This window comes from Grampus griseus, assembly GCF_964374135.1.
Source record: "Grampus griseus genome assembly, chromosome: X".
Taxonomy (NCBI): domain Eukaryota; kingdom Metazoa; phylum Chordata; class Mammalia; order Artiodactyla; family Delphinidae; genus Grampus; species Grampus griseus.
The window spans coordinates 54053723-54074755 of NC_138999.1; the positions used below are offsets into that span (position 1 = coordinate 54053723).

Consider the following 21033-nt stretch of genomic DNA (forward strand, 5'->3'; position numbering starts at 1 on the left):
CATCTCTTCTCCTGGTCCCTCCCTTGAGTCAGGCTAGATTCCCTAGAAGCCTTCTGTCTCCTGGGGGAAGAATCTGGAAGCTAGGGAGGAGGAAAGGGCTGCATCTGAGCATTAGCTGTTGGTGTATTCCTTGTATCCAGAAGCCCACAGTTCTTAGTAGTAGTTGACTTTTAGAGTACACATACTTTCGCACATATGTTTTTTTTTTCTTTTTTTCTTTTTCTACAGGAGGGGCAAGTATGAGGAGCCAGGGCGTGAAGTGGGAGGTTAGAAGGTGGGCACTCTTGAATGGTTGTTTCTTTTCACCACTTCCTTGTGAGAGAAGTGCTAACTGGATCCTGAAGATCCTAGACCTCGTCCAGAGGAGAAAGGCTTGTGTGCAGTGTTGGCCACTAATGGAGGTCTTTAGCCTTGGAACTTTGTGGTTGGCATTAGTTTCATTCTTAGCTGTCCCTCCCGCTGAGTTTGGCAGCTCCAACTTGATTTTCTTTTATTTTCCAAATATTTTCTAAGGGGATAGGGAGGGAAACAAGCCACTTATTATGTCCCTTTGTTTCTTTAGCCCTTAATAGGCTGGCTAGGAAGGTGCCCTTCTTCTTTCTTCTTCATGCATGCCTCTTGCTCTTCAAGGCCAGGGGTTTGAGCCAGAGGCCTAGGGGCCCCACAATCCTTGATTCAGCCTTTGGTCTGGGGCCTGCTATTGCAGGGGGGTCAGCTTGGCCCAGGGCCTTTCTGGTATCTGAATGAGCCTTTGGGGAATAGATGGTTAGTGGTCTAAGCTTATTACCTTTTTTCCCCCACTGCCTTTACTTAGAAAGGGAATAGGTTACTGTGTATGATGATCTGGTCCAGTTTTCTTTGGTTAACTTTCAGATAAGACTCTTTCTGCCCATCTTCTATGGAAAGTAGAATGTGAAGAGTGCTATTGGTCCAGGTTTGAGACCTTGCAGATAGTGAATGGAGTTACTAGCCTAGTCTAGCAATTAGCAGACTTGCCCGTGAGGCCTGATTTTGTATGTATTGTAAGAATAGGTTTCATATTTTAAAAGCATTGTTAAAAAGAAAAAAGAGGAATATGCAACAGAGACTGTATGTGGCCCATAGAAACAGTTTGCCAACCCCTGGTAATCTATGCTTTACACTACCAAGTTATCATATACCAATTTCTTTTTCTTTTTAAGATTCCAAAATCCTTTTTTAAAAAAATATTTATTTATTTGGCTGTGTTGGGTCTTAGTTGATGTATGCGAGATCTTTCATTGTGGCATGCGGGTTCTTCGTTGCGGCACGTGGGCTTCTCTAGTTGTGGCACATGGGCTCTTGAGCGCGCAGGCTTAGTTGCCCTGCGGCATGTGGGATCTTAGTTCCCTGACCAGGGATCGAACCCGCGTCCCCTACATTGGAAGGTGGATTCTTAACCACTGGACCACCAGGAAAGTCCCTATTATGTACCAATTTCTTATAAACTCATGATTCCTCTTCCCTGAGCCAGGCACATGGTAGGCCTTTGACTCCTGATTTATGATTGGGATGTTTGTAGCTAGTCCCTTCTGTGTTGGTTACTGACTAACCAAACCACATTGACTCCTTCTGGTGTGTACTTGGTGTCATAGTCACTGGGGGTTAGAATTAGAATTGTATCCTTCTTGGAGGGGAAAGAACCCGATAGATGATGCTCTCCTCCAGCTCACTGTTCCTGTGTAAGACTTAGCTTTTCATCTCAGATGGCCCCAAATCTGATAAGTAAGCAGCTCCTGTTGATGGTAATTAGGGAGATTTGAAAACAAAATCACAAAAGTCCAAAGCTGTGTTCAACAGGGGATTCTGGAGCAGGGGCTGATTCTTCCTGCTCCTCCCCGAACACTTCATCCCTGGCTTTGCTGAGCCTCCTAAAATCAATCCTGGCTTTTTGAGAAGGTGCCTCTTTTGTGTTCTTTCCAGACTGTGCTTGAACAGAAGGAATCCTGGGTACTTTTGGAATAAGATACAGAGACCGTTTGTTTTAGGGGTGATATTAGAGCGTAGCTTTTACCCAGACAGGGAGGCATTCTCAGCTCTATCTGGAGCCCTTACATCCAGTGTTCTGGAGGTTTGCATTTTGTTAACTGTTGTGTGTTTCTGTGGGTATATGCCTATTTGGTCACCCATGCCCATTCTTGCTGAGTTCCTGGGAATCCTGTAATGGAGACAGTATGGTGCCAAGGCTGAGTCATTCTCCTGGAAAAGCCAGGATTATAAGAGGTGTTGTACTAGATCTGCTTTGGAATGCTTTCTCTTTTCTCCTCTGCTGTCCCCACCCTTCCCCAAACACACCTAGGACTGTAGATACCCACCCAACTCTAGGCTACTAGGCCTGGGAGACTCAACCACTGAGCTTTCTGAGGGGTGACCAGGGCTGTTACTCCTCTCCCCTTCCTTTCTGTCCCCAAAGCCCTATACCTCTACGCCCAAAAGTATAGAAGACTTGTGGAATGTGTAAAGATGTTTCTACCCTTAGGGACTGAAGCATGTTTGTGAATAGTCAGTGAGTGAGGCTAGCTTAAATGGTTTTAAGGTGACAATTAATGGTGAGCATTGCAAGTAGAGTTGCCTCAGGTTTTTCTCCTGACTTCTTTGGGCCAGTGTCTGGTCGGCATTGTTCAAGGTGACTTGAGAGAAAGGAAGATGGTAGCCATAAGATAAATTAAGTGGGCCAATTATGTAGAATTATTTTCTTTTTTAAAAAAATTTATTTATTTTTGGCTGCGTTGGGTCTTCGTTGCTGCACGTGGGCTTTCTCTAGTTGTGGCGAGCGGGGGCTACTCTTTGTTGTGGTGCATGGGCTTCTCATTGTGGTGGCTTCTCTTGTTGTGGAGCACAGGCTCTAGGCACGTGGGCTTCAGTAGTTGTGGCACGTGGGCTCAGTAGTTGTGGCATGCAGGCTCAGTAGTTGTGGCTTGTGGGCTCTAGAGTGCAGGCTCAGTAGTTGTGGTGCACGGGCTTAGTTGCTCCGGCATGTGGGATCTTCCTGGACCAGGGCTTGAACCTGTGTCTGCTGTATTGGCAGGCAGATTCTTAACCACTGTGCCACCAGGGAAGCCCCTGTAGAATTATTTTCAACCATTATTTATAGCTGCATGACCTTGGGTAAGGTATTTAACCTTGTGAATCTTAGTTTTCCATCTTTAAAATGGAGATAAAAAATGACCCCCACTTCCTTGGAATTTATGAGAGAGAAAAGAGCGCATGAGCATGAAAGTATACCTAGAAGGGTGCCTGGCATATTGAAGGTGCTTGATAAAAGCCCCTTTTCTCTTAATTTCTTTCATTGTATTTTGCCGTCTTTAAGTATTTGAGATCAAAGAATTTTAGTACCCTAGTTAGGCTTTTCCTCTAATTTGTAAATGGGCTCCCTGCACTGCACTACCTTCCACTGCAGCCCGTTGAGGGGAAACAGTCCAAGAATTTGTGTGGGTGAATCTGTTGCTCTGTGAAGAAGAACCCCAGCTCTGGGGAGTCTTGAAAGTCCCAAGATGAGGGAGTTGGGTATTATGAGACCCAGGTTAGACAGGATGGTTTTGGAATGGGAAGAATGTTCAGAGGAGACAATGGTTAGAGGAACCCTTACTCAAGAAAGCAAAACAGTTTGTGAAATCATTGGGTCCCCACCCCTTTGCAGAAGCTAGGCAGCCATAGCTGAGGCCCACCCCAAGCCCTTGCTGTGCTGGTAGCTTTCACTTCCTGTGTGTGTGTGTGTGTGTGTGTGTGTGTGTGTGTGTGTGTGTGTGTGTGTGTGTGTGTGTGTGTGTGTGGTAGGGTAGTGTGCAGGGGGATGTTAGTCTGGTCACCCTTCCAGGTCTATCTGTGGGTAGACAGGTTTTCCATATGGACTGAAAGTGGGTTGTAGTAGGATCCCTCAAGATCTGGAGAGTGGTTCCCCCAAGGTTTGTGGAAGCTAGGATAGGGAGTGCTCATTAAGCTAAGCTGGTACCTCAGTGTGGCTGTGTGGAATAGAACCAGCTTCCTACCCTATCTTGTATACTAGGCCACCTTGTCTGGCTTTGTCTTCAGGGATTTCTGTCTCTGCCTGTGGCATGCCTCTCCCCCACATCTGATGAGCTGGTGTTTAATACTGTGATGGTGGAAAGCTCTCTAATGTATTTTCTTCTGATTTCTGGCAAGAGGGTCAGAGAGCTGGGAAAGGAGGACTTGATACTTAACTTTGTACTTTTGGGAGGGATTTCACATATTGTATATTTTCCTATGGCATTTGAAGGGCCTACACTCTGTGTCCTTGTACAGGCTATTTGTCTACCTGGAATACCATGAGCTTCCCTTTCCCTTTAACATCTTTTTCCTGTGAAAATATTATTTGTCATTCAGGACAGGTCTGCTCTTTCTCTAGAAACCTGCCCTCCTGCCTTCTCCATTATGGCCTGGGTGCCCCTTTATGTTTCCACAGTTTCCTCTGATTACCTCTATCACTGCTCTTGCTGTACAGCACGGTAATTCCCCATGAACTTGCAACCCCTCCCCAACAAAAACACTCTCACACACTTGCTCACTCACTTTCACAATGCACATTTGCAAGCATTAGAATCATCTCAAGGCCTGGTCCATAGTGGTGTGTGAAGCAAGCATGTATATATATGTGACTGTGTCAGGGGTAGAGGTCCTTTCTGAAAAACCTGAGGTAGGTAAGAGGTGGCCCTGTTTGCTTTTCTAGGTCTTATTAGAATTGTAGGTACAATTTTAGGACTCACTTTGGATTGTGGAACAATATCTATTGCCTGGGCCATAAGAGAGGCTGCCAGGTAATTTCTATAGAGATTCTGGTGGGCCTCTTTCCTGCTGCTATGGAAAGAAACTAAACCAAAGTTAGGGTGTGGGCGCTTCTTACCCTACCCGAAGAACTCTGATGTGTGTATGTGTTGGGAGTGAGTGGTTTCATGCATGCTCAACCTTACCATTAGGGGATACAAAGATTGTAAGTTTCTGGTGGTAGGGGTGCTAAAAACCCTGGTATTGTTGGTTAGATAGGTTAAACAGTTTTTACTGGTCTCAGTAAATTAGTAGCTGAGCTTGTGGTTTGGAGGGCAAGATGTGGCTTTATCAGCTCAAAAAATACAGAGCCAGCATTTAAAGAAGTTATGTTAATCTACATAGGGACCAAAATTAATAAGCTGGATGTCATGTCCCTGTTCTCTTACTGACTGCCCCCCTCACCCTGCCCTAGGACTTTTCCAAAACAATCATAGATCCACAGAGCTCAAGGACATTATTTGGGCTCTCTATACCTCTGCTTCCAGGAAGGTTACCGTGACAAAAATGAAGACTGTGGCTACAAACAGAGATACCTAGGGCAGGTGTGATGCCAGATGCCACTCTTCAGCCTTCAGCACATCCACTGGAGGCAGGTGCTAAGAGTTGGTATTTTCTTAAGGCCTATATGACAAACCTTGTTCCTTGATGGGGGCAAGAGTTAGATTGGGCTGCAAGATTAGGTGTCAGAGAGCAGCAGGCTGGTTGGGACTGGGGACGACTTGTTTAGGGGTAGTCAGTCAAGGTCTCCCATATAAATCTAGCCTGGGATTATGCTGCACTGAAGGTCTGCACTTAGTGAGGCAGTGCTGTGGAATGGCATCTGCCTTCTGATTTCTCACCCTGGATGAATGAGGAGGCCCTCCCTGAATATTCAGATGGAATGTTCAACTGCATTCTTTGCTACTTATAGTCTGGGAAGGGAAGACAAGGGGGGATCCAGGGCGTCAGCTGGTCAGAGAGGAGTGAAGGGAAATTGAACAATGAGTGGGCTCAGACTGTGGTACCCCCTCACCATCCCTTCCTCTGATCTTGTTGGGGGAGCTGTTCCTATTGGACTGAAGTCATTTTCTTTTATCCAGTGGCCAAAGCCACTCTAGGCCCATTAAGACCCTGTGCAAATCATGTTGCTTTAGCAGAAATGCTGATACTGGCATCTAAAACCCATGTGTAGTGAGACTTCAGTGATGTTTGGGAGCCTTTAAAAAATACGTTTACTGTATTTTTGCATCTCCTGGTTCATTAATCAAGGAAGAGCATTGGCATGTTTTCTTTCAGTTTCCAAATATAGGAGAAGTTGCCAATTTGTGTTTTCTCAGAAAATTCATTTTTCCAGAAGTACTTTGGACCATCACCATCTTTCTCTAGGCATGGGTCCTCCAGTGTGGAAGGTGCTCCAGTGGTTAGCTGGTCACCCTTCCTGTCCCTGTCTGTGAAACTGGGAGATTACTGCAGATTTTTCAGCTTGATCAAGCAGGTTACTCTAGCTCTCTCCCCAGTCAAGGAACGCCTCTTCCAGGGAGGGGAAGTGTGGTAATGACATTATCTTTCCCCAGGCAGCCACGTGTTCTCTGAGAACAGGATGTGGGGAGGGCTGGGGCCCAGTCACAGGGTATGGGGGCGGGCACGGGAAAGTGGGCTGGTAGTGTGGCCATGTGGGTTGGTGCCTGCCTCCTTGGCTTTGAGAGGCATGAAGAGCCCCTCTATTCTCGAGTGTTAACTCGTGTACACCCACCCACCCATGGAATGTCTGTGTTCTTACTCTAAGAAAGAACTGTAAACACCTGTGAATGAGGCCCAGCTCTTCAGGTTGGAGAAACTCAGTGGCAAGAAGTGGGTGGGCCCAGGCTGCCCACTGTATCAGCCCATGCCTTGTGACTCCTGCAGCCATAGGCCATTTTGGCAAGGTTTTGTCCGGGGAGCTGTACCCCAGTAGAGAATGGGGTTGTTTTGTTGCTTATCCCCAGGCCCCAGTCACTCCCCTCTGAACAGATGGCTGCCTAGAACACTAAGGTGATTTGCATGTTCAGTTTCCTTTCAGGCCCCATCCTCTTCTTTTCCCCGCCCCCACTACTTCTTCTGGGGACCTTTGGAGATGTGCTGCCTGGGGTGGGGAAAAGAGGATGTAGCTAGCTTCCTGTGCAAGGGAGGGTGGGGCGCCCGCCTTCCTGCCTGTCTGCCCACCCGACCAGCTGACAGCGCTTGAGGAACTGACTGTAGAGTTAAGTTCAGAGTCATCAGAGGCAAAGGGGCTTTCTGGGCATAGGGATGAGGCTTTGCTCTTGTTGGTCTCTCATCACAGTTCTCCACCACGAGGATTGCTGGGCTCCCTTTTCCTAGAATCACAAGGCAAAAAAGGGCTTTTAGAGACTAACTGGTCCAATCACCTCATACCATAGATGGGTAAACTGAGCCCCAGGGAGTCTTTAAGTCCTCTAAGGAATCAGCAGAGTTAAGATGAGTAGATTTTTACAGGGTTAGAACTGGAGCTCCCTCCCTTCCCCCAAGCTGCTAGTCCAGTGGTTTGCAAACTGTATTTGGCCAAGCTGCCTGGGGAGCTGTAGCCATCCTTCGACCAGAACAATTCTACTTTTATGTACTTTATATCCTGAAATTTCATGAGATTTTCTGTTTGGGAGAATGAAGAGGCAGGAAGCTGCTTAAAAAAGTAATAAAACTGAAAACCACTGATCAAGACCTACCCAGTACAGTTAGGGACACTCCAACCTAGAGGGGGAAGGGACTATCTCAAGGTTACTGGTCCACTGTTTTTGGCTGGTTGCGTCCAACTAATGGTGTGGCTCCCTCCACTAGAAGAAAGACTGTTCCCACCCTGTGCTGTCTTGGTCTTCTCCCATCCCAAGGAGAGCCCCTCTTGTAGCACCCTGAGACAGAACTAGAGGCCAGAGGCCACTAGGTTTCTTGGATGAAATAAATGATAGCAAGTAAGCCTTTGGAAGGACTCTCTTGCAACCTTAAATAAGAGAAACTTGGAAGGGCAAAGAACAGTGTACTTGCTAGTAGTCGAGGAGACCTGGGTTCTAGTCCTGTCTCCTTCACACTTGAGCAAATTGCCATTTACCTCACTGAGCTTCCATTTTTCCTGTCTATAAAATGGTGCTCATCTCTGCTCTGCCTTTCATACAGAGTTGAGTTCAGTGAGAGAATGCATGTGGACAGTGTCTTTTAAAGTGTAAAGCACTGTGCACATGGGGTTAGGATTTTTATTGTATAAGGGTGAGCCAGAGGTCCTGGATTGGATAATGAGGTTGCAGGAGAAAGGAACTAAAATGTATCAAACATCTAATACATGCTAGGTGCCAAGCCAGGTCCTTTCTTATGAGTAAAGGAGATAATGCTGTCCTCACAACAATCTGTGAGGTAGGCATTGTTACTCCCATTTTACTTTCAGGAAAACTGATGCTTCAAGAGATCTAGGGACTTGCAGTGCCCCCAGGGCTTCCTTCCAGGACCCACACTCTCCATCATGTATTTGTAAAGAGACCTTAAGAAAGTGCTGTGGTTTCCTTTGGGGCTTTCCAACCCCATTCCCTGCTCCACTCCAGCCTCTCTCCTCTGGTGGGGATGAAACTGTCTCTTGTTGCCTTCATGTCTTAGTCCTGGGCTCTTTACCTCTTGCTTTCCTTGGTGGTACACCAGGTGCACTTAGGTGCCCTTTGGGTGTTAGTTGATGGAGGAGCCCTTTGGGTCAGCTCCCTTTTTGTTGATGAGGGCTTCCTACTGCCCTGGGGTGCTGGTAGCAAGAGCCTGGGATTTGTTGCTAGTTGGACAGACCTGGTTCTTGGCCAAGATCATGCAACTAAAGGATGGCAGTTGCTTCCGTTCATTGAGATCAGTTTCCTCATTTGTAAAATGGGCCTAAAGGTGGCTTACTTCATGTGTGTTTCATGTGCTGGTAAATGTTTCACAACAAACTCTCTGGTGAAGCCATGATTTGAACTGTTTACTAATCCCTGTGGTGTAAATACTCTCACCATGGCCAATTTCAAACTACCAATACAAGGGCTTTGAAGGAGGAGTTGTACGGAGTGGCACATGATCAGCTCTAGTACGAGCTGGTTCCAGTGCACTGTTATTAATCACACCTATTTTAGAGTCCCAGGCTCACTCCCACCCTCAATCTGTTCACATCTATATGCAAATGCAAGACCCTCTCACCATGTTTTTTCTGTTCCCCAAGTTCCCAGAGCATCCAGGAAAGAGAGAGTATCATTTAAGGTCTGCTTCTTGCCTGAAAGTTCTCCCAAGAGAAAGTGTTTAAGGGGCAGAGAACTTGACAAGATTTTGATTGGGGCCCTAATTAGAGTATTATTATTATTATTATTTTGCGCGGTACGCGGGCCTCTCACTGTTGTGGTCTCTCCCGTTGCGCTCCGGACGCGCAGGCTCAGCGGCCATGGCTCACAGGCCCAGTCGCTCCGCGGCATGTGGGATCTTCCCGGACCGGGGCACAAACCGTATCCCCTGCATCGGCAGGCGGACTCTCAACCACTGTGCCACCAGGGAAGCCCCTAATTAGAGTATTTTGATCAATGTGTTTTGGCTGCTGAGGTATTTGCACCAGTTGTTTCCTCCCACTGTCTAATTCTTAACTAGATGGGAAGATAATGGAAGGCTCTGGACAGTGGCCTGAGGGTATGGTCATATCAGAAAGCACTTAGCTGTCTTCCTTTTTTTTGGCTGAGCTGGGTCTTCCGAAGCGGGCTTTTCTGTAGCTGCAGCCTGCAGGTTTAGTTGCCCGGGGGCATGTGGGATCTTAGTTCCCCGACCAGGAATGGAACCCCATGTCCCCTGCATTGGAAGGCAGATTCTTAACCACTGGGCCACCAGGGAAGTCCTGCACTTAGCTTTCTGATTGGAATTCCAAAGCTTTCTCCTCCCTCTTCTGCCTCCAGAGCATCCTCTGCTGGGTTCTAACCTAAAGGTTCCTGCCATGAGGATCTCTGGGCCAGGAAGCATTTTGGAGGACCAGAGCTCTGGTCTGACCTCTCATTTCATCTCAACAGCATCTGTGCCAGGTGATGTTTCTTTAAACTTCCCAGAGGGTAAGAATCACTTGGGACAAGCTACTGCTTCCCAAGCTCCTCCTCTGGAGAGTCTGTTTCAGTAAGCTTGGAGTGGAGTCCAGGTATCTGGGTTTTTAAACTAGTGCCCCAAATGATTCCCAACAGTTAAGTTTGGGAAACACCACATTACCACTGCACAACTGTCTGCCAGGTGGATGTCATTATGCCCATTTTACAGATAGGATGATTGAGAGATCATGACTTGTTATTGGCAGAGATGGATGCTGCCCTCAGGTTTTTAGACTACAAATTTATGTTCCTGCTACAAGAGAGAAATTGCTTTAGTATATAATAGTGTCTGTGGTGGTGGGAAGTGATGATACTAGGTAGGGAGGGGCAAGGATAATTCCTGCCCTACTTTACAAATAAAGAGACCAGGTTGCAGAGGGCTTTGGAGGCAGTAGCAGGACTGACTGCATTCCTGATCTTTTGTGGAGGTGAACTGCATTCAACTCTGGAGAGCCATTCACTAGGCTAACCGGCCTAGATGTCCCTGTAGTTACTGCTCTCTACTTGGCTTTGTTTCCCTTCCATCAAGCATCCCTCTGGCCATATTAACACCAGCACATGAGAGGCTGTATTCCATTCCAGAGGTTCCCAAACCTGGCTGGGCCTTGGAATCATCTGAAGCTCTTAACTTCTGGTGCCCAGGCCCTGCTTCTTACATAATAATAAATCATGATCTCTGTGGATGAAGCCAGGGAATCTGTATTTTAAAAAGTTTGTGATTTTTCTGGATAACAGCTGAAGGACTTTGGACGTCTTAGTGTGTTGTGTTGAAGGGTTGGGAACTTGTATGTATTGATGGGACATGTTTGGAGAAAATGGCAAGGCAGAGCCTAGAACGAGGAAAGAAAATCAGGCAGCCTTTAAAAGGACAAGGTAGCATAGGTGCTCTGTTGTATTCTGCCTCCCCTCAGGGCTCTGCTTCTTGGGGGAAATCCCCATCCCTCCCAAGAGAGAAAACATTTAAAATAATGCAAGGATGTGTGTGTGTCTACCTGATGTGCATGGCTTCAAACTGTGTAACCAAGTAGAAATCTAATCACATTTTTAGAGTTTGCTCCTACAGTCAAAGAGTCCTTTATGCTAGGAGGGTTCTCTGGAGGTCTTCTTGGGCAATCCATAGCCCTTAGGTGCAGTTGAACAGGTTTTTGTTTTAAATCATTTCAGAGAGGTAGAATATTTGTAATAATATGGCTTAAAAAGGAGGGGTTAGTAATCATCACATTCTACTTACGATATACCAAGTACTTTCATGTCTGTTATTTTAACTTAAATCTCCCAGTAACCCTGTTGTGAGGTTGATGTTATTAGACCCATTTTATATATTAGAAAACTGAGTTTCAGAAAGAGGAAGGTCAGAGAGACTCCAGAATCTCTTTCTGCTATACCATGATTTGTTCCTCAAAGAACTGAGACCATTATTTCTGGGACGAGGGCTGCAATTTTGTGAGTTCCCCAGATACCAGGTTTGGCTGTTGGCTTACCAGCAACATTGGCAGGAAGCTGACCTTAGCTTAGCTCTGGGGTTGAAAACAGAGCTGCTTTTTTTTTTTCAATTTTTATTGGAGTATAGTTGATTTACAATGTTATGTTAGTTTCAGGTGTACAGCAAAGTGAATCAGTCATACATATACATATATCCACTCTTTTTTAGATTCTTTTCCCATATAGGTCACTACAGAGTATTCAGTAGAGTTCCCTGTGCTATACAGTAGGTCCTTATTCGTTATCTATTTTATATGTAGTAGTGTATATATGCCAATCCCAATCTCCCAATTTATCCCTTCCTCCCTTTCCCCGCTGGTAACCATAAGTTTAGAAAACAGCTTTTTGATTTACCCTGGAAGCCTCCCCTTTCTCCTGCATAGTTGACTGATCCTGGCTTCAGCAATTTTAATACCGAGGAGCACAGGACAGGGCAGAAATCCCATGAGTAATGGATGGAACCCAAGCTGAGGCTTAGATCATCTCCAGTGCCTTTCAGAGCTGGGATGCTAGAGGTCGCTGTGATGTGTTCTTGAGCACAGAAAGTAGAGCCCTCTTCTGGTGCTCTGGGCAGAACTGGTGTCTCCAGGCAGCTGCAAATGGTCTGTGTTTCCAGTCTATAAATACTTCCTGTGAAACTTGTAGGCAGGAAGCTGGGTCAAGCAGGAAACTGATGCTAGAGACTGAAGCCCAGCTGGGTGGGGCCCCAGAGAGGGGCTTAACCCATTTGAGAGACTTATTTTATTAATGATGGGCCCTCTTTCCTTTTATTTCGGCAGCTTCAAAGTTTTATGAGAATTGAAGAATCTGTTGTTCTTGGCTATCTAGATATAAATCCGTTCCTCAAATTCCCTGCCTCTTTCCTTGCTGTGTCGTCTCCACCCTCTCTGTACCTCCCCGCCCTGTCCCAACCTCCAGCTTGGCTGTGACTGCTGCCAGGGACCTTCCCAATCAGTTGCTATCCAAGTTTTTGCAAAAGAAAATATCCTAGAAACAAGGGATCTTTGAGTTTCCTTCCATGCTGTTATAAAAGGTTTAGTCTCCCTAGAATGGGTGATGGTGAACTTTCAAGCCTGAAAGTTAGGCTGAAAGTTAGGCTTGCCCTCTGTCATAAACTAGACTTCCATTCGGTGTCAGCTTGGAGTTTTTCATGGAAGCAAGCTGGTCCTGCCTCCTCCACATAGTCTTTCCAGCTCAACAGCCTGACATGTCTCCTGTTTTCGAAGTGCTAGGATGTTTCTATTGCTTATTATGGCCAGTGGTTCAAGAGCCAGATTTTTAATCCTTGCTCTCACACTGTCCAGCAGCTGTGTGACCCTGGGCCAGTGCTTCCCCTTCCTTGGACCTCAGTTTCCCGAGCTGTATATTGCAGAGTTTGAATCAAGTGATCTCTAAGGTTCCTTTCAGGTCTGATAGTTGGGGATTCTGGATTATTTATTCTTTTGGAGAATAGGGATGAGAAGTTCAGAAGGGTTTATTCTGGAGGTGCCAGATGAGATTCTAGGATGAGTGGATTGAAATCTTGAGGAAATTTAAAGAGGAATGGCTATGCTAAGGAGCTTGTGGGGCAGTCCCCTGTGCCTTGGAAAGAGAGATGTGCTGGGGTGGGGGATAGGGGAGTGGGTGGTGTTTGCTCCTGGGATATGGTTTGTATGAGCTGATTTTGAAAATAAGTCCTGGAGTTAGGTATAAATGGTGAGGAACTAGTTTCCTTCCTGACCTTCATGTGTTGAGAAGAAGAGGGGGAATCTACCTTAGTCTGAGTTTGAGCAAAAGACTGTGCAATTAAGGCTGAATTAATGGGGAAGCTGTAGCTTACTAAGGTAACCTCACTGTTTCTGACCTTTGACCTTTTCAGCTTTGTTCTCTGTCCTGAGCTCTCCTCCTATAGTGACAATGTAGTTATATTCTCATTGCTAAGAGGGGTTAGTTTTGTTTGGGGTTACTCCTCTAAGTATATGATAACTGGAGGAGTAACACCCAGTATCCAATATGCCCTTGTCTCCCAGTTGAAATGCTTCTCAGGGAGCTTTTGGAAGGCAGGACTGGGACAAAGCAAGTGAAAGGGGACCGTTGTCTCCCATGCCCTTTGCAGCAGTTGGAGTGATTAAAGAATTACTGCTGACCCATTAAAGGTATGGGTGTGCATGGGGTTGGGTGTGGTCTCCTTTCTAGAACCTACTGGGAAAAAGCACAGGCATAGGAAGGGTTAACCCTAGGCAGGTCTTGCCAGCTGTATTAAGGGTCTGGAAATGGGCAGGAAGAGGTCAGAACAGATAACTGTACCAGGTACCACTTCCAAGTCCACAGGGAAGAGACTGAGTTGCCGGGAAGTGAGTCAGTGGAGGAGGAGGAGGGGAAGGGGGAGGGGGAGAATGCCTCCTAGGCTAGAGATTCAAAGCAACCCTTGTTTTACCCCTTATGGAAAACAGCTGCTTGAGGCAGTGCTGTCATCCCAAGAGGCAAGACAGACCAGGCCCTGCCCTGCCCTGCCCTGCCCTGGCCCCAGTTCTGGAAGCAGGAAGTGGTGGGTGCTAGAGCCTAAATAATGGGGATAGGCAGTTTGAGTGACACTGTGGTGACTGCTCTCTGCCCAGGGAAGAGACTGAAGTTCTGGGGTTACCCTGGTAGGGCTTGTCCTGCCTCTGGCCACCCTCCTACACTTACCTTTGCCTTCTCCATAGCAGCAGTGCCACTGAAAGCCCAGAGGAGTTGGGCCTTTGAAGAGAATGGTGGGGTGGCAGGTGAGGGGTGATGTCATTGAGCTCAGCCCCGACTGGGCTGACTCATAAGCTCTGCCCTGGCAAGGGGGCCTTCCCAAGCAGTGCTTCCCAGATGTGCCCAGGCTTCCTATGCTAAAGTGTTTGGGCCTTAGCCAAAATAGCTGCCAAGGCGGTGTCTGAAGTCAGCAGTGAAATCAGCGTTACTGGAGAGGTAGGTGGAGTCAAGGATGGTGCTCTGGGAATGTCCAGAAGACTTGTCTTCACCACTTGCTGGCTGAGTAAATGTGGTTTCAGTGATGTTGAGTGAGACTGTGAGTGAAGGGGCTTGGCACATAGTTGCTATACAGTAAGTGTTCATTTCCATCCTTCTGTTACCTGCCTTTATGCTCGTCAGTTTCCTTATCCATGGTGTGAGGCTGGTAATGCCATTTGCCTTCTGTTTACAGGTCCATGCTTCAGACAAGCCACTTGTGATTATTTGACTCTCTCTGCTTTGTCCTCTATCTCCCCCAAATTCCTTTCCAGGAAAGAGCCATCTTGTAGTTCAGTGACAGGGGTGAGTAAGAGGAAACTTTGCCCTGATCTCACTGTGGCCCAGCTACTGCTCATCTGGGTGCTCCTGGCCCTAGGGAAAGAGAGGTTCCCTTATTTGAAGCTGGCCAGGTCCAGAGAGCAAAGTACCCCAGCTGTTGCAACCAAGGCAGAGGTAGCATGTGGCCTGGTTATTTTGTTTCTTAGGCCAGCCAACTGGGGACACAGGAGAGATCCCAGTTTGTTGAGGGCTTTGGATGACAGACCACTGACATGGGCTTGTTAGTGTCCAATGAAAGGCTTGGTGTGGGAAGTGTCTGTGTTCAATTGTTCAATAAATAACTGGATTTATTGTTCTTGCACTAGGGGTGGGAGGGCTAGGGTGTATGAGAGGGTGTCACCCCCCCACCACACCCAGACTTTTTTTGTTCCTTAAACTCTAAATGTTCTCCAGAGACACAGTTTTCAAGGACAGGCTTAGACAGGGCGTTAGTTCTCTGTTGGGGACCACATCTTGAAATGCTACTCCACCCAGGCCAGCTCCTCTACTCCTGCTGAGCTGAGGGCCTGCCTGGGAACTTTCTGCTGACTTTGGAGGCTTTATTTTCAAGTTCTTGCCTCTCAAACTAGACTGCCCTCTTCTCCTCATTGAGATTGAAAAGGCCAGGCCCAAAAGGAAGGCAGTGGGTGCCCACTAGGGTGAGCATCCAGTGGGCCCTGTGTGGCAGTGGGTCTGGGCCTGCAGCTCCTTGTACACATTTGAGTCTCAGATTACTCTTATGGAAAACAAGGGATATTCTTTGATCAACACTCCTGCCCTATACCTATCACCTTCAACCCCAGTCATGCTATTACCCTTACTACCCCCTACCTCTGACACACAGAAAAAAAGGAGAACACAGACCCATGACCCTGTCTTCATGACTCACATTTTCTTCTGAGTTAAGTGATGGCAAGAAGAGAAGTCCCTTTGTGTTTGCTTTTCTTTCCAGTTTTTTTAAACCTAAGATTATTTGTCTCCACAGTGAAGTTCAGGGAACCACAGGCTGCTTTCCCTCGAGAAGCAGCCACAGTGGAATGACAGAAACTCTGAGCAGAGATTCTAGAGAAGTAGGTTCCAGTTTGGTTTCAGCTGGACAGCTTCAGATTTGAGGAGAGCCCTTGTTCTGGGGCGATGCTCTATTAGGAGGGAGGAAGCTGTACAGTACTAGCCTCTCTGACATGCTTATTCCTAACCCAGGCTGAGTTCTTTTCTACCAGTTGATTTATTTAAGAAACATTTATTTACCAAATATTTAAGTTAAATATTTGGACTTGTGGGCCAGCCCTTGAAGATGATAGATTGGTATGACCTGTGATTGACATGATCTGCAAGAGACACTGAATTTCCTTTGAAAATTCTTCCCAGTAGTGTGAATTAAAGGGAACTCTTGGGACTTCCTTGGTGGTCCAGTGGTAAAGAATCCGCCTTCCAATGCAGGGGACACGGGTTTGATCCCTGGTCAGGGAACTAAGATCCCACATGCCGCGGGGCAACTGAGCCCATGTGCCACAACTACTGAGCCCCCTCACCTCAACTAGAGAGCCTGTGTGCCGCAAACTACAGAGCTCATGCACTCTGGAACCCACACGCCACAACTACAGAGCCCACGCACCCTGGAGCCTGCACGCCACAACTAGAGATAGAAAATTCACACGCCACAACTAGAGAAAAGCCCGTGCACCGCAATGAAAGATCCTGCATGCCCCAACGAAGATCCCGCGTGCTGCAACTAAGACCCAACACAGCCAAAAATAAATAAAATAAATAAATAAATAATAAATCTTAAAAAAAAAATAAAGAGAACTCCTAGCTGTGGAATGTTCCCTAGAGCCCCACCCCTTTCCTCGGTGTCCTCCCTGGGTGCTTTCTTCTAAAAAGCCCTGTTCTGATTCTGCCCCACCCTGCTCAGAACCTTCAGGGTGGCTGGCCACTCTCAACAGGATTAAGGCCCAGCTTTCTAGCATATTCTTCAAGGCCTTCCACCTACCTTCCTGGCCTCTCTGCCCACTCTTCACCTTGCAGGCCTCATTTACCCTGGAGGAGACCTGCATGCTTTTTTTTTTAAATTACAAATGTGTTTTTTTTATTCAAACAGAAAGTCACAAAAATTATAATCATCCTCATCAGTTCACTCAGTCCCATGTAATTAATTTTTTTTTCATCTTGATCTTTTGTTAGTACTTTTATGAATTAATCAGTTTTCCATTAGAGTTCTGAAAATGCTTATTCATTCAGTTCAGCAGTATAGACCTGCATGCTTTTATCTCTGTCTCCTTTTGGGCCATTGCACGTGTTTCTTTCTCTACCTAGGGCATTTGTATGCTCTTCCCCCCAATTCCCACACTCTCCCTTTTTCAAAATCCAGGTTATCCTTAGAGACCAGTGCAAATACCACTTTGAACTATGGTTCCGTATTTCCACAAAATGTTTCTTCTGTTCTGGTATGGCACTTCTCAGGGTTTCCCTTGTATATTATAATTTTGCTGTTAATTCAGTAAGTACCTTGGGGTCAGGGACTGGTCCTGTAGCTCTACTGCAACCATAGTTCTTTAAACATACTATTCCATTAATATTGGGTAAACTGAAATAAATTTATAGGAAGCTCCTTAACCTGGAGTCCTTGAGCCTCCGTGAAGTCCATGGGTATAATTTGAAGTGGGAAGGATCTATGAAGTTGGATGGAGGAAAATTACATATTTGTTTTCACTAACCTCTCACTGAAATTTAGCCCCTCTTTCAATTATGAATGTAGGCCAAAAAAAAAAGTTAGTACCTATGACTTTGTCACCAGTGGAAATCTAAGATACTTTTGTATCACGATTTACTTATTATAGATTTCTCAAAATATCATTTATGCCGAAGACAAAGTTGAAATTACAGTAGTAATAATTAATAAGACCCAGTGTTAGGTAAATATATAATATAATAAAGAAGTACATATTAAACTTTGATAACTATTTCAGTATAATTGGTCTCTTTGTATCTACTTTATTTCATGCATTTACAAATATTCTGAGAAGGAAGTCCATAGACCACACTAAACTGCTTGGCAAGGTCCATGGCACAAAAATGTCAAGATGTAAAATGTTCCCACCTCTGATTCTGTATACTATGTTATATCTATCTCTTATATCCCCTTGCTTAGTACTGTTCATTTAGCCAGTATCTTGTGAGTACCCACTGAGTCTTGGATACTAGAGAGGTAACTCTAATTAAGACAGAAACCTTGAGGTGAGAATGAAATTTCTCAGTGCACTAAAAGGGCCACTGTCCCTTTTCTACTCTTCCCTATCCCTATCAAGTCATTGGTGTTTTGAGGGCTCACCTGACTCAGCTCAAGGGTGATTTAAGGCTAGATGTTGAGGCCAAATTCCAGCCCTTTGGGCCTCATTCTCCCTACCTTATGAGGGCCTATTCTATGGAGGTCACTGTATTGGCAGGAAGCCTAGGTAACACTGAGTCAAAGTGGCTAACCCTGCCCGTTGTCTCCCACTGGGGTACTTGCCTTACTTGTTCCTGCCTTCATGGCCTTTCCTGTCCCATTGTCAATCCTGAAATAGATTTCCTCCTTGGCTCCCTGGTGAGATTTATTTACAAAATTGTTCCCCAGGCCTAGTCCTCATCAGAATTGTTTAGCTGGCAAAATTGCTGTCTGGCCCTCTCTTCCCTGCTAGCTGACCCCTGTGCTCAGGAAGGGCCCATAGGTGTCAAAGACTGATAAGGCCTTATGTCTTACCCACTCCGTGGGGATTTGCATCTTTGACAATTCTATTTTTAGTTCCCTCCCAATAGTATAAGTAATATGTGAGCATCTTAGAAAATGTAGATTAGTTTTTTTTTAATTTAAAGAAGGGAGAATGCTCTCATAAGATCACTACCCAAAAACCAAGACTGACTAACACTTGGGTATGGTTCCAATAACCTCTGTATGCATACTTTTTACAAAGTTGAGCTCATGAAATCTTGTTGCTTAGTCTTCCTTACTTAATATTACTGAAGTATTTGCCTTGGGCATGAAATAGTCTTTATGAATATTTTATATGACCATGTAACAAGCCATCTTGTGGCTATACCATATAGGTTACTTAAGCAAAATGTCCAACAACAACAAAGAACACTTAATCTTTGATTTCTTTTAATGGAGACTTTTACACTTCGGTGTAAGAGGAGTTTGGCGTATTGGTTTAAATTGTGAGGCTTGGACTTAGATCTGAATTCAAACCCTGTCTTCCCCACTTACTAGTGATGTGACTTTAGGCAAATATCTAAGTCTTCATCCCCACTGTGGAGATAATACTCTCTACTTCACAGGGTGATTGTTGATATTAAATGGGGTAGTGCATATAAAGTGCCTAGTGAGTAATAAGTCTGCATACATGAAAGCTGCTGCTTATTATTGCTATTAATACTATTACCACCACCACCAAGCTTTCAGCCAAAGGAACATATCTCTATTGATGAAATTTCAGCTATCATTGACTTTGGCTAGGGGATCTCTTCTTAAAGGTAGAGGGTACTTTTTCTAGTGCCTGTGAAATACTGTGTGTTTCCATCTGGGCCTGTCCCTATTCCTTTTCTCTCTGCTGACTTGGCTTTGGGAAGTCAAGCACCTCTGTGCTGCCCACACCTATCTCTGTTGAGGCCCCTTTCCTATCTTGAGCCTAGGGAGAGCAGTGAGACATAAATACAGGAAGTGTTAACAATGTAAGTCAGTATATAGAACCATAGACGTCAGCACTGAAATGGTTGTTGGAGATTGCCTAGTGTAACTGACAACCTCCACCCCCTGCACTCCTGCCCTTGCACAGATGAGGGAAACTAAGGCCCAGGAAGGGGATAAGACTTATCCAAGGTTGTGGAGTGAACCAGTTATGATGCTAGGCTTAGAATGCAGTGTTCTTTATCCTGCCCTTAACTTGCCTCTGCAAAGATCAGTGCTGTAGATAATCCAGGCTATAGATCAGAGGTGGGGAGAGAACGCTGTGGGCTTGCAGCTGGCTGGTGTAGGTGGAAGAAGTACAGTCAACACTTGTTTCCTCTTGATAGTAGGTTGATTTGCATTCATTTGTTTGCCCCTTGGTAAGCATTGCCCTGTAGCTCTGGGGTTTTTTGTCTTCAGTAAACTGGTTGGGAGCAGGGGCTAGGTTATTGTTTGTTAAAATAGTCTCCCTTCCTTCACACCAGTATCTAAGTGTCTTAGGTTCTTGCATCTTAGTTCCCTCTCCTGTGGTTGAACAGAGACTTGTCCCAGGCTCTGCTGAGCATAGAGCCAGAAAACTAACTTGCCTCCTTTGATCTCATCCTAGATCAATGTGCGTGTGACCACCATGGACGCAGAGCTGGAATTTGCCATTCAGCCCAACACCACTGGCAAGCAGCTGTTTGACCAGGTAAGGGAGGGACTTGTTGCTCCTTAGCCCCCCACTTCTCCCAATAGCTTCCACCATAATACCCACTTTTGGGGAATCTCTTCTACTCAGTCCTCCAGGATAGGTCAAAACAAAGGCTGGCCTCAGCCTTAATAACAAAGGAGGCAAAGTTTAACTTTGGCAGCCTACACCTTGATGGCCCCGATTAATCCTATCCTTGGTGCTGAACATGGGAGAAAAGAGAAGTGAGTAGGATATGACTGTGCTAGATGCTTTTAAAATGTCAGCATGCAAAGCCTTTCTCTCAACTCTGAAAGATGTAAGTGATCTCTATTTTGATGATGACGCTCAGAAATTAAATAACTTAATTGCACTCAGCTGGTATCTGGCTGGTATTTGAACCCCATGTTCTTGTCACTACAACATGGCCTCTGTCACATTGTTTTTTCTTCCTAGTAGAAGGAAACCAACATATTCTCTCTGAAGTAGTGTGCTCTATGTACATTTCCCTCAAGGAATATTGGGACTTAGGATACCACTGGGGGTGATGAATGCAATAAGAGGATACCTCAGCTCCTGTAATCATGCCATGGAGATAATGCTGAAGTGGTCATTCCCATCTCCAATCCAAGGGGTGTTCCTTTGCTGTGAATCATCATTGTCAAAAGGGATGTGCTATATAATAGGCAGGTGGGGGCCACAGAATCTGTTAGCATTCAAAGACCCTCCAGGGGCCAAAGGAGTGTGCCATCTGTGACCAGACTTCTAGGAGTAAAAATGGGTTCCCATTTCCAGAGATTGGAATCCCTCCAGGTGGGCCATTATCCTACTTCCACACCCGCCTCTGGTGAGGTGGGAGACTAACATTGTCCTGGATGTTGGGACCGCATGTCCCCTTAATGGATTTTCCAGGCCCTCTTGCTTCCCTTCCTTTGCTCTCTGAGTACCTCTGCTGTCTGAGAGCTTACCCAGAGTTGGGAAAGGAAAGG

At 45.8% G+C, this 21033-nt stretch overlaps 1 protein-coding gene across 1 annotated transcript in view; it reads left to right on the forward strand.

Annotated features, from left to right (window-relative positions):
* The window catches only part of MSN (moesin), a 67867-nt gene that overhangs the window by 22612 nt on the left and 24222 nt on the right, over positions 1-21033 (forward strand). The window contains exon 2 of the mRNA XM_082680734.1: positions 19982-20065. Within this exon, the coding sequence (XP_082536860.1) occupies positions 19982-20065 (84 nt within the window). The remainder of the gene's footprint in view (positions 1-19981; positions 20066-21033) is intronic.